The 12027-nt window shown below is 35.9% G+C and overlaps 1 protein-coding gene across 1 annotated transcript in view; it reads left to right on the forward strand.

Annotated features, from left to right (window-relative positions):
* Nucleotides 1–12027, forward strand: part of kifap3a (kinesin-associated protein 3a) — a 224633-nt gene that overhangs the window by 12764 nt on the left and 199842 nt on the right. The window contains exon 2 of the mRNA XM_080195689.1: nucleotides 7183–7314. Within this exon, the coding sequence (XP_080051815.1) occupies nucleotides 7183–7314 (132 nt within the window). The remainder of the gene's footprint in view (nucleotides 1–7182; nucleotides 7315–12027) is intronic.

Here is a 12027-nt window from a genome sequence, read left to right on the forward strand (position 1 = left end):
AGCAATAAAAGAAAGAAAACATGAAAAGCTCTAAACCTTCAGATGATATGTGATACTGTTTTAAATTGGTGCCTGCCTTGAGAATGTGGAATTAGTTTATTGTTTTCTTTTCCTAGAATGTCAGATGTGTTGGCTGTTCTTTGCCCATCCCCCACAAAAATGGCTCCAGTAGTCACTGAGGGGCCCAGTCAATTTTCATGATACTTTGCTTTCATTCTAGATTATTCTCATGTATTTTATTTGTTTTTTCCATTGTTACTCCTGGCCAAATCTTTTTCCCAGTTGTCTTTTTAATCAGCTTTGGTTTCTGAATTCTTTTCTCCTGCTGTTTCCAATTTGAGCATCTGTATTCCTTCACTTTGGCTCCAGTGACATTTTCCTAGCTCACCTCTGCTCATTTTGTTGCCCCGAGTATCTATATAGCTATACTTCGAACTAAATTACTGGAATATAATGCCAAAAAAATTTTAGAGAGGGGAAAACCTAGATTCTGTTTCTTAAAGCTAAGTTTGAAATTCTGGAAATTGAGGATTAGTGATCAAAATAATTGCTATACCATCAGGATATAAAATAAGTTAGTTCTGAAATATCTTTTAATAAAACATCTTCATTTTTGTGTGGTCAAGATCACTCATGAAAACTGTTGAAGCGAGTTGCTAGATTTTTAAGCTAAATAATGTTTTTGCAAAATTATGTTGTAAAAAAAATTAGGTTGTGTGGCTTATTTTCTGACTGATTTCAAAACGGAGAAAAAAAGTGCAAGGCTAGCTACACAGACAAACAGTAAATTTGAGTCTATAACCTTGAAGTGCCAGGACGTAGATTTGTTTCTCTTACAGTAACGCATCAAAAGTGCTTTAAGTATCTTAATGTTAACAATTTTGTATATACCAGATGTGATGTTAAATGTGCTGAGATGTATGTTTTGGGAAGATTATTTCACTCGGTTCACGCTGATGTGTTCAAGGTTTTTCTTGATTTGTTGCATCTGAACCTTCTTTAACTCTCTCAATATATTCCAAGAAAAGTTTCTTGCAGATTGAATATGTATTGTTTTCCATGTGAGTTTAATTGGACGTGCCTTGGGAAAACCTTAAGAAACAGATAAGTTATAGTCTAGTTCAAAGGCAAAATACTTCTTATTAAGAACTGATTTGATCTAAGTTGATAGCAATCTCATTTAATGTTATAGTCAAATGTCCTGATGCATGAAAAGAATGACAGTGATAAATTTAAGGATGGATTTGCTGAAAATGTAGTTTCTTTCTGTTGATACGTGATTGAATAGCTGATTTGTTTTGGAGTGTTTTGTGCAATATCAATATTTTATAGAAAAATATTAATGGTTCTGCATATTTAGCAGTTTCAAGGATGTTGTGAAGTGTAGTGCTTTTTCTCCTAACATTCAAAAGTCCTGCATAAAAAGTATATAGGTTGATTTTTTTTTTATGTCTGCAGGAACTGATCTTTGCATGTGTACTGTGTGATGTTCTGTACTTTGATAATCTGGTCTGTATGAGATATTTCAACTGGAAAAGAAGGTAAAGTGGTCAGAAGTCAACGTAGGTTTTTCATTCCATTAAAATATTCCTTTTTACTTACTTGTTCTAGTTGTGATTTTAGCTTAATCAGTAAAAGCTCAATTTTAAGGTGATTGTTACTAACTTTAGGTCTCAAGAAATCATTTCAACTTCAATGTTGCTGGAACTTCTAAGAATTACCTATGATCAGGAGTTTACCTTAACTGCCCATTACCCTGTTAAATGATGATCTGCCCCAAAACCCCAATAGTAAAACGGTCCACTATTTACGAGCTATAGTGATCTCTCGTGTTTTGTGCTTCTCTCTAATCATCCAGAGGTAGGCAAATGAGCTGTGGAGTGAGCCGAAGTTAATTGTGAACTCTCAAATTGGTTTACTTTATTTACAATACTTGACTGAACGAAATGCTGTTCACAGTATGACTTATTAGTTTCTTATTACACTATATGCCTTGATACGGCTTGACATCGCTCTATAAGTCAGAGTCACTAAGTGACATTCGCTTAGTTAGCAAGTGACATTTCTGATTTGTGTGAAACTTATTGCAGACTTGGCCTCTCAAACCACTGTCAGATTTGTTGAGGATTGGATCAGCAGGTTGTCAGTCAAATAATACCCTTGAATTCAGAAAACTCCACCGTGTCCAAGCATCCTGCCTTTGTCAATGAATGAAACAGAGTATGTGCTCGTGATCCCCATTGTTATGATGTGAGAAACACTCTTCTGGTCCTCTGGCAGTGAGCTTAATCTCTTTGTGAGCAACTTGTAAGTTGCAAGGGAAATTGAGAAAGGAAACTATCCCTCCCAGTTTTTAAGGGAAATAAAATTGGAATTGGAAATAAAAATTGGGTAGTTGGGTAAGTGCTTCTGATACTTGAAAAAAATCGTCATCCAGAGAGAGTTAAAGAGCTTCAACAGATCTCTGCCATTTTTGGTAAAGACTGCATCTATGGAACTCAGGTTGGTTGTGCACTGCTGTTGGCTCAAGACCAGGCTGCATCAGAGAAGAAGAGGAGCTGAAATTCTTAAGGAACACAGCCATTTGAAAAATCTTGTGGATTTATTCTTTTAACAACTGGGATTTTGGAGTTCTTTTTTAAAGCTATTGCTGTCTACTGAAATTGTAACAATATAGATTGATACAAAAGGTAATAAGGGCTCCCTTACAATACAAGGGAGCTGTCATCTGCGTACACCTAATAATGGAAGGGAGGCGGAGGAAGAAGTATGCAGGTAAAATGGAGAATTGAGTAAATAGCATGGAGTGATAATCATGAGGATTTGAACTGCCCTAACAAAAGAGGTGGTAAAAGGGGTAAGGAAATGGGCAGGGCTACTTTCTTAGTATGTAAAAAGTCCAAAAAGGGAAGATTTGCTATTGGGTCAAATAGTAGGAATAAACTGGAGCAGGTAAGAGGAACTATGGGCAGTAGTGGCCATAATATAAGAATTTTATGATAGAGAAGGATATAAATATGTCAAAAACCATGGCAATAGATTGGAGAAAACCTGATTTTTAAGAGCTGAGAATAGAACTTGGGAAAATAAAATAGGCAGCTATGCTGGCAAATATTGATGTAACAATGGAAAATATTTAAAACAGGTTTCAGCAGAGTGCAGGAAAATATGTTCAGCTAAAGGAAACAACAAACAAAACATTAGTGAAACTTCATGGGTGAATAGAGACGGCTGCGACTCAGTAAGAGTAATACACGAAGTATGTAGATGGCAAAGGAGTGCTTTGAGAGAGAATACCAAGATTAGGAGAGAAGGCAAAAAAATTGGGGAGACAGAAGAACTATCAACTGAAGTTATCAACAAATATAAAACAAAAGTAAAATATTTTACAGGCTATCATTTAAAAGAAAGGAAGACTGTGATGGGAATCAAAACATTATGGATAGACATGATGATACCATAGGTAACAACAGAAAGGTGAAGGAAATAATAAATAATGATTTCATTTTGCCTTTCACCAGGCAGACAGAACAGGTGGTCATGATATTGAGCGATGAGATGATTACTTTAAATGAACTTTTGTCATCAAAGCAGATGTGTCAAAACTGAGCAAATTCAGGAGAAAGCCCCTGGTCTGTTTGGGTTGCAACTAATATTTAAAAACAATCTCAGGAAGAGATAGCAGAGCTATTGTTACCCGTATTTAATAATTCATTATAAAAAGGTTTATTGTCAGATACATTAGCAGATTGCTAATGTAATTCCTACGTTTACAAAGAGGGACAGAACATGTCCAGAGAGTTTTAGACCCGATAGCTTAGTGTCAAGTAAGTAAAATAATGGAATTCTTACTAAGAGGGAGTAGAAGAACATCTAGAAATTGGAAACAATAATAAATAGCATGGATTTCAAAAGGGAAAAGTTTCTTCGACCAACTTTAATGATTTTTTAAGGACGTGATAGAATAGACGTTGGTAATGCATGAGATGCAATTTATCTGGATTTTAAAAAGGTCTTTGAAAAGGTGTCCCACAATAGATTAAGAAGGTTGGTGAATGTAGAATCGGGGACACAAGTGGCTGAATGGGTTGCTAGCTGGCTCAAAGCAGAAAGCAGAGAGTGGAAGTAAAAGCTGGTTATTCAAAATAACAATATTGGAAACACTACTTTTCATAATTTATAATAATTTGAAATCAGAATCACAGTTTCTAAGTTTGCAGATAACACCAAATTGTTGTTGAGTGGGCAATACTAAAAGGACTAACACATTTCAGGAGGACATTGATGAACTTACAGAATGGGTAAATAATTGGAAAATGAAGGTGAGCACAGATAAATGTGAAGTAATACATTTTCTTTAGCAGATTAGGGAGGTCACTTACCACTTGGAAGGTGCAATTCTTGGTGAGGAGCAAAGAGATCTCAGAATACAAATACACTAACCGCTAAAAGGCTCCACCACAGGTTAGCAAGGCACTTATTTCCAGCAGGATAAAATTGAAAAATGGAGAAGTTGTGCTAAACCTGAATCAAAGCTTGATTAGATCACATTTAGAGTTCTGTGCGCAGTTCTGGCCACCACGTGAAAAGGTATAGAGGCAATGGAGAGGCTGAAAATTTGATTTGCAAGGATGATACCAGAAATGCATGGGTATAAATATCAGGAAAGGATTGATAGCAACCCAATTACAATATTTGAGTATAATAAAGCATATCTACATAACATACTATCCAATTGTTAATGAAGCAGGTACTCATAAGCCCTTGATGGTCTGTAACTGTTATCTGGATGAGTGGTTTGAGACTGCCTTGTGGTTACTAAAATTATCCGCCAGCTTTGGGATGAGGATGTTTAAGGTGTTTGTTTTGACTGCTGCACTGGTTCCAGTGGGACAGTAAAAGTTCTACTATAAGTAAAGAATTTAAAGATGGGGCGCAATTATAATTTAAGCATCTGATCGTTAAAGGATTAGTTTTAATTGCTTTTTCTTCCTGTTTTTGGAAGATACAGTTGAAATATCCTATTAAATTTACATCCCTGTTGTTAGCAATTTGAGTTGCCAGACAAGCAGAGATAGTGGAATACTAAACAAAAGTTTAATTCTTGAGGATTCTCCTTAAAATTGTTAGACAAAAATAAGTCAAATATTGAACATCTTTTTCTTGAACTTATTTGATGTTTTAAATCCCTGAATGTGTTTGGCTGTAAAGCTTCACATTCTGAGCATTCCTCACACTGCTGAACTCAAAAACATTTAACTTCTCAGAGAGTTAACAAAGTTTACATCAAATACTAAAGAATATAAAGCTTTGGATTTTATTGAAGCCTAAAACAGCAAAAAAAACTTACTTTGAAACTTTTTTAGTGGGGAAGTTGGAATATTCTTCATGTGGAATTTATTCCCATTTTAGGATAATGACATTGTTCTTCATGATGCAATTAACTAATTGTATTAATATTCACATGGTCCCTGTAAGTAAGCATGCATTTCACATGTAAGCATTTAGATGATGCTTTTGTATGTATTTTGTGAATTAAAATTGCTTTCCAATCTGGAGAGAAATAACACACATGACAGCATACTCTGTAAAGGTGCAGATTTCTTCATAACCTTGAGGTCATCTTTGGCTCAGTGGTTAAAACATTAGCCTTTGAGTAAGGAGGCCATGGATTCAAGCTGAATGGCGAAGCTGTAAAGTTTTTTCAGACATCCTGAGGGTGTTAAAGCTGCTTTTTAAGTGTAGTCCTTCATTCAAATACCTGAGTATTTCAATAGCAATATGTGAGTAAGACCCTTTGTTAAAGGGGCTGTAGTTTAACATTCATGTTGAGGTTTGCTTTGTATTCACTGCCAAAATAATTCAATTGCTATTTTGGCCCGGTGATCAGCTGCGAAGTATTGGTTAGCATTATTAATGGTATCAGATGATTGTGCCACTGCAAACCAGTGTCAATATATTGGGAATTTGGATTAAAACCAGCCCATGTAGTTCTGTGATTTCAAACCTGCAACCTCATTTCCGATGTTGATGAGAAAAATTAGACACTTCGATCAGTTACGTATCTCAAATGCTTCACCCAGGTGAAGCATTTACATATTTACATGATGAACAAAAGGACAAGACTCGACTCGCGATTCAACCCAAGTTCTATAAATACTAATACACAGGTACTTTTCCCAAACTATCTTAACTCTATTTGTCCAAGATTCTAATATTACCAGTGCTGATGAAGTTGACCAAGCATGGGTCTGATTCTTTGAGCTTTTGTCGTCTGAGTCCTCATTTGCGAAAGTGATTCTCATATGCCCTTCCATCCATCTGAGGAATGCAGCCGGGTCTTGTCTGTTGTTTTTCTCGTGGCATGTCTGCCAAGTCGTTGCTAGGGGTGGCCTCCATGTGTCTCCTTGTATTCTGCTCCTTGTACCCTCCCAGAAGGTTCTCTGGCTTTCAGCCAATGAGGTAACTGGTCATGGAGGTTGCAGCACACAGTGTGGTTGCACCTGTACTATTTTTGGCCTTGGCCTGTCCAAGTTCCCAACAATCCTTGTTGGAGCTGTTTGCTGCAGCAGTTTAAAATTTAGAGTGTCCAATTGTCGGTTGGGTCTACTACGGTTCAGGCTGTTGGGCACGAGCCACACTAGATTCTTTACTTTATCTATTTCTTTGTTTTGTTTTTCTGACTTGTAGTTTATTAACTCCTTGGTTAGTTTGTTGCCAATTAGTCATTTGCAGGTGTTATTTTGTATTTCATCTCAATGTGGAAATACAAAATAAAGTTAGCTACACATGAGATGATGTCTAATTGCCTGGAGATATACCTTATTGACTGGATGAGCCTTTAAGTTTTGCTTACTGACATAGATACTGTCTTTATAAATGGAGAGTGCACAAGAAATTTTGTTTCATGGAACAAAACAGACGTTGACATCTTTAACTTGCATGCCATTGTAATGAAATAGACAACCATCCATTGATTCTGAGATACTGCAGAACAGTACATTTGCTGTTTCCATAAGAACAGCCAATAACAACCCTAGAAGGTAGTTTTTTGTTACATTTGGTTTTAAAATTATGGCTATGGGTCACTATATTTGATGTATTTTGAATTTCCACTCTTTTTTTTCATGCCATCGTGAATCTGAGAATTTTTTTTGCCAATAACAATTTGTTTCTCTTTAGAAAAGTGAAAGGGGGCAACATAGATGTCCACCCAACGGAGAAGGCTTTGGTTGTTCATTATGAAGTGGAAGCTACAATTTTGGGTGAGATGGGTGATGCCATGCTGGGAGAACGAAAGGAGTGTCAGAAAATGTGAGTAATAGCAAGCAAGTTACTCTGTTTATCCTAATATCATTCTTAAATGATTAAGTAAAGGAATGAGTATTATCCGTGTACCACATTATATAATTCATAAAAATACATTTCATAACATCTACAACAACTTTCATTCATGCAGTGTCCTTAATGGAGGAATGGATAAGTGTGCAGCATAACAGAAGTTGAATAAAAAAAAATGCAACAGGCAGATCAGTAAAAACTAGCTTTCTCCTGGAAAATGGGACACACTGCTGATATTGTATAGTTGCAGGCTGCAAAATGTGTACTGCCTCTAGGAGGCTTTTGAAGTTTACTGTGGAGGTTATCTGTTCAAGCAATTGTTCTTTTCTCTTTTCTACTATACCTGTGGGTGCATTCATCTATTTTGTTTTTATAAAAACGTTGTTTGTTTCCCATAGACCTTTTGGCAAAAAATATGATCAAAAAAAACACTGAACCCTCCTAAATGCTGAAATTTTATTTTGTTTCAGTGTATATTTAGAAAATATTTACTTTTGGTTTTGAAAGACATGTTTCCAGATATCTTGCCTAATTTTATTCTGCTGGCATTGGTAGCTATTCACATTGGCTTTGTTCATTGTTTAGTAAGTAGAAACAGTGAAGGAAGTTGGCTAGTTCCATTAATGTTGTAATAGAGAATAAGCCCCTAGGCCAACAAGTGGAGTGCACAGTGATTTCTTTATTAGTGCTGATTAAGTGGATGTGGTCTGACAAAGAGGTCACTGTCTTACCCCACCGTCAAATTTATTAGATTTGAACAATGAAAGACTTCCTAAGGTGCGGAGAGTTTGGTGACTTGTAGCATTTTAATTTTTAACAGTTCATGTCAGATTACCTGAGTTACATAATGATAAATCTGATTTTGGTAATTCTGCATCTTTTTTTAGTTTCTATTGCTTTATGAGAAAACAAATATTTTAACAAATAAAGTTTGTTAAAAGGGCTCTTTTAAAATAAGCCTGCTTGTTAAAATTGTGTATAAAATTTTAAGGCTGTTTGTCTTTGGAATCTAGTTGTTACAGTTAGCTTTTTATAATAAAAATGGTTTTGCACTACTACAATGTATTAGATTTGCAATGCATTTTAACAATGTGCTATAATAGTCGGTTTCTCACTATAACTCTGACTATATCAGCTTTTGTTCTTGCCTCCTTGGGAGCAACTCCATATATTTATGATAACATTTTGCAGGTATTTGGGAAGTGTTATATAATGCTTGTTGAACCAGTTTGATTGCCAGGCGGCACGGTAGTTAACACTGCTGCCTCACAGCGCCATGGACACGGGATTGATTCCTGGCTTGGGTCACTGGTTTCTTCCCATAGTCTGAAAGATATGCTGGTTAGGTGCATTGGCCATGCTAAATTCTCTCTATGTACCGAACAGGTGCTGCAGTGTGGCAACTGGGGGATTTTCACAGTAACTTCATTGCAGTGTTAACGTAAGCCTACTTGTGACACTAATAAATAAACAATGAGCAATTATGGCTAACCAAACAATCATGTCAGGAATTCATGTGGTTACATTTGTGATGAAATACCATCAAATGGTTATTGATCACATGGCCAAAAATATCCTAAGTTATAGTTTTTGGATACTTTGAGCCATTTTTCTTTACAAAATAGTTACAACCCCCAAAATAGATAATGGAACAAAGAAACTAGAAAGAAAAATATTGAGCTATTTACCAGTACAAAAAAAAGTTAACATTAAAGTGTCAATTGAAAACGTTGAATGTCTTCATGGAGCTGATGGTCCTTTGGAAAGCAGGAAACACAGTGATCAATGCATTAGGACTGGCTTATTCAATATCATGGTGCAGGTTTGCAGCAAGATCCAAACTTCTTAGTCTAAGCCTGTATTATGATAGAGCTTTTAAAAACCTGGAAGCCCAATTATTGGTTATAGTTGATCTCTGGTAATTCTGTGTTTAATATTCCCTTCCATTATGACATTACAATGGTGTAGTAAATCTTTCTGATATTCTGGATATTTTTAATGAGAGAGTTATCTTGTGGGATGTGATTGATGATGGTGATCATTTGAAGTAATTTAATTTCCATGATCTAATATGCCAAATGGAAATCACAAATGGGGCAAAAAGAAATGTTGGTATCCACCAGGGAATCAGCAGTACCTTTGTCAGGAGATGAACCATAGGATGTTTAGTCAAAATGAGCAGAACATGAACTTGAGTTCATCCTTCAATACAATCCTTTCTCACACCAAACAAAATTTAGAGGAATATGAGCGTTCCTCAATGCCTTGAGTATGACGGTGTTTCCGGTATGGTTTGAATGGAAAGTAACCAGGAATGACATCAGTTAACAGAGCCTTTGTGCATGGATATGCATATTTGAAAAAAATACCATCATATTTTCTCTAGCAACTATTTCCATCGTATTCTTAACCAGATCACACCAACATCACATAGACATAAAAGGAAATATCAAATTTATCCAAGAAGAAACAAAAATATTGGGAGTCTGCCAGACAGCAAGAGATACTGTGATAAATGGATTTTAACGTAGACGAGTTTGAGGTCATCTACTTTACACCTAGAAGAATAGAATTGTGTGTGATCTAAATAGTGAAAAATTAGAAGCAGTGGAGGATCAAAGAGACGTGGAAGAAAGAAAAACTTGCATTCGTATAGCATCTTCCGTGACTACAGGAAGTCCCAAAGCACTTGACAACAAACAAAATAGTTTTGAAGTGTAGCTGCTATTGTAGCGCAGGAAAGGCGGCAGCCAGTTTGCACTCAGCAAACTCTCACAAGTAACAATGTGATAACTACAAGATCATCTGTTACCTGAGAAGTCCAGGTGATGGCTCATTAAAATGGCACGAACAGATATTGAAAATAATCAAATGGAATGCTGACCTTTATTCTAAGAGAGCTAAAATACAAGAGTATAAGTTATACTATATTATTACAAATCGCAGGTTAGATCACATTTATTGAGAGTATTTTTGGGCATCAGTCCAAGAAAAGGATATGTTGACCTTGGTGAAAGTGCACTGCAGATTTATCAGAATGATACCTGAAGTTCAAGTGTTAATTTATAAAACCAGATTTAGGGTTGTATTCCCTGGAATTTAGAAGTATTTTTTGATTGAAGTTTTGAATGACTATACTCATTAGAATTTAGAACAATGAGGGGGGATCTTATAGAAACATTTACAGTTATGAAGGGAATAAATACAATAGAAGCAGGAAGGTTGTTTCCACTGAAACTGTAACTAGAGGGGCATAGCCTCAAAGTAAGAGGGAGCAATTTTAGGACTGAGTTGAGAAGCAACTTCATCAACCAAAAGGTTGTGAAACTGTGCGATTCCCTGCCCAGTAAAGCAGCTGAGGTTGCCTTGTTGAATGTTTTTAAACTAAAGGTAGATTTTTGAACAGTGAAGGAATTAAGAGTTATGGTGAGCATGTGGTTAAGTGCAGCTGAGTCTGCGAAAAGATCAGCCTTGACCTTATTGAATGGTGGAGCAGGCTTGAGGGGCCAGATGGCCTACTGCTATTCCTAGTTCTCATGTTCTTATGTTATGAAGAAATTGAGAGGAACAAAAGATCAGATACAGATAAACTATTTCTACTAGTTGGTAAGTCTAATGCTAGGGAGAATAGTCTTAAATTAGAGCCAAACCTTTCACAATTTGTGTTATACACAAAGATTGGTAGAAGTTCGGATCTTTATTCCACAAATGACAATTGATGCCAGGTCAATTGTTCATTTTAATTCTGAGAGATTTTTTTGGATACCAAGGGCTTTCAGGTGCAAAGATAGGTTTATGGACTTAAGTTCAGCTACCTCAGTCTCATTTACTGATGGTCCCTGTATACCCTCCATTGAGAAGCTCCATTGTTACATTTGTAAAAGCAGCTCTCCCTAATTCTGTAGTGCCAGCAGTGGTCAGTCGCAGATTATTCCACAAAGGGCTTCGTCTGGATGGAAAGAGGGTTGCATCGTCTGAAAATCTCTTGGGGTAGAGAAAAAGTTACTCAAAAATTCTTGTCAAATTCTTTAGAGACTGAGAAGGAAATGAACTTTCGACCAACCACAGCGACTTTTAAGTGTAAGTTAGCTCACTGCTGACAGATCAGCACAGGGAATTCTTTCACAGTTAGTTATTCGCAAATATTTTGTTGAAACATTCTGTCTATATTATGGCAATTAATCTTCATAATACAAGTCCAATGGGCCTAATCTAACACCATTAATCTCCCATCATCTTTCATCACCTAATGAAATAAATCAGATAATATTCACCCAGATCAGCGATATCAAAACATCAGCAGGTCTGTAGTGAATGCTCTTGCTTTTAACATTTTTAATTTGTATGGTGGAAATATTTTAATACAATTAATTTGTATGGTAGAAATACTTTAATGCAATTAATAAAATGTGTAGCAAGTTTTATTTTCTTATTTTAAAAACATGAATCAGTACTTCATAATTTTATGTAGTTTTGGAGATCAACTTTTGAATATGTTGAGTTCGTGCTTTTTTCAACAAGTTATGTATTTATATAGCGCCTAATAAATTGTCCCAAGCTGCTTCATGGGAATGACATAAAACAAAATTTAACACCATGCAGCAGAGAGACAATAGGGCAGATAATCAAAAGCTTGGTCAAAGGTTTTAAGGAGCATCTTAACGGAAAACTAAGTAATAAGAAGGA

Source organism: Carcharhinus amblyrhynchos, chromosome 9, assembly GCF_965287045.1.
Source record: "Carcharhinus amblyrhynchos chromosome 9, sCarAmb.v2.hapA, whole genome shotgun sequence".
Classification (NCBI taxonomy): domain Eukaryota; kingdom Metazoa; phylum Chordata; class Chondrichthyes; order Carcharhiniformes; family Carcharhinidae; genus Carcharhinus; species Carcharhinus amblyrhynchos.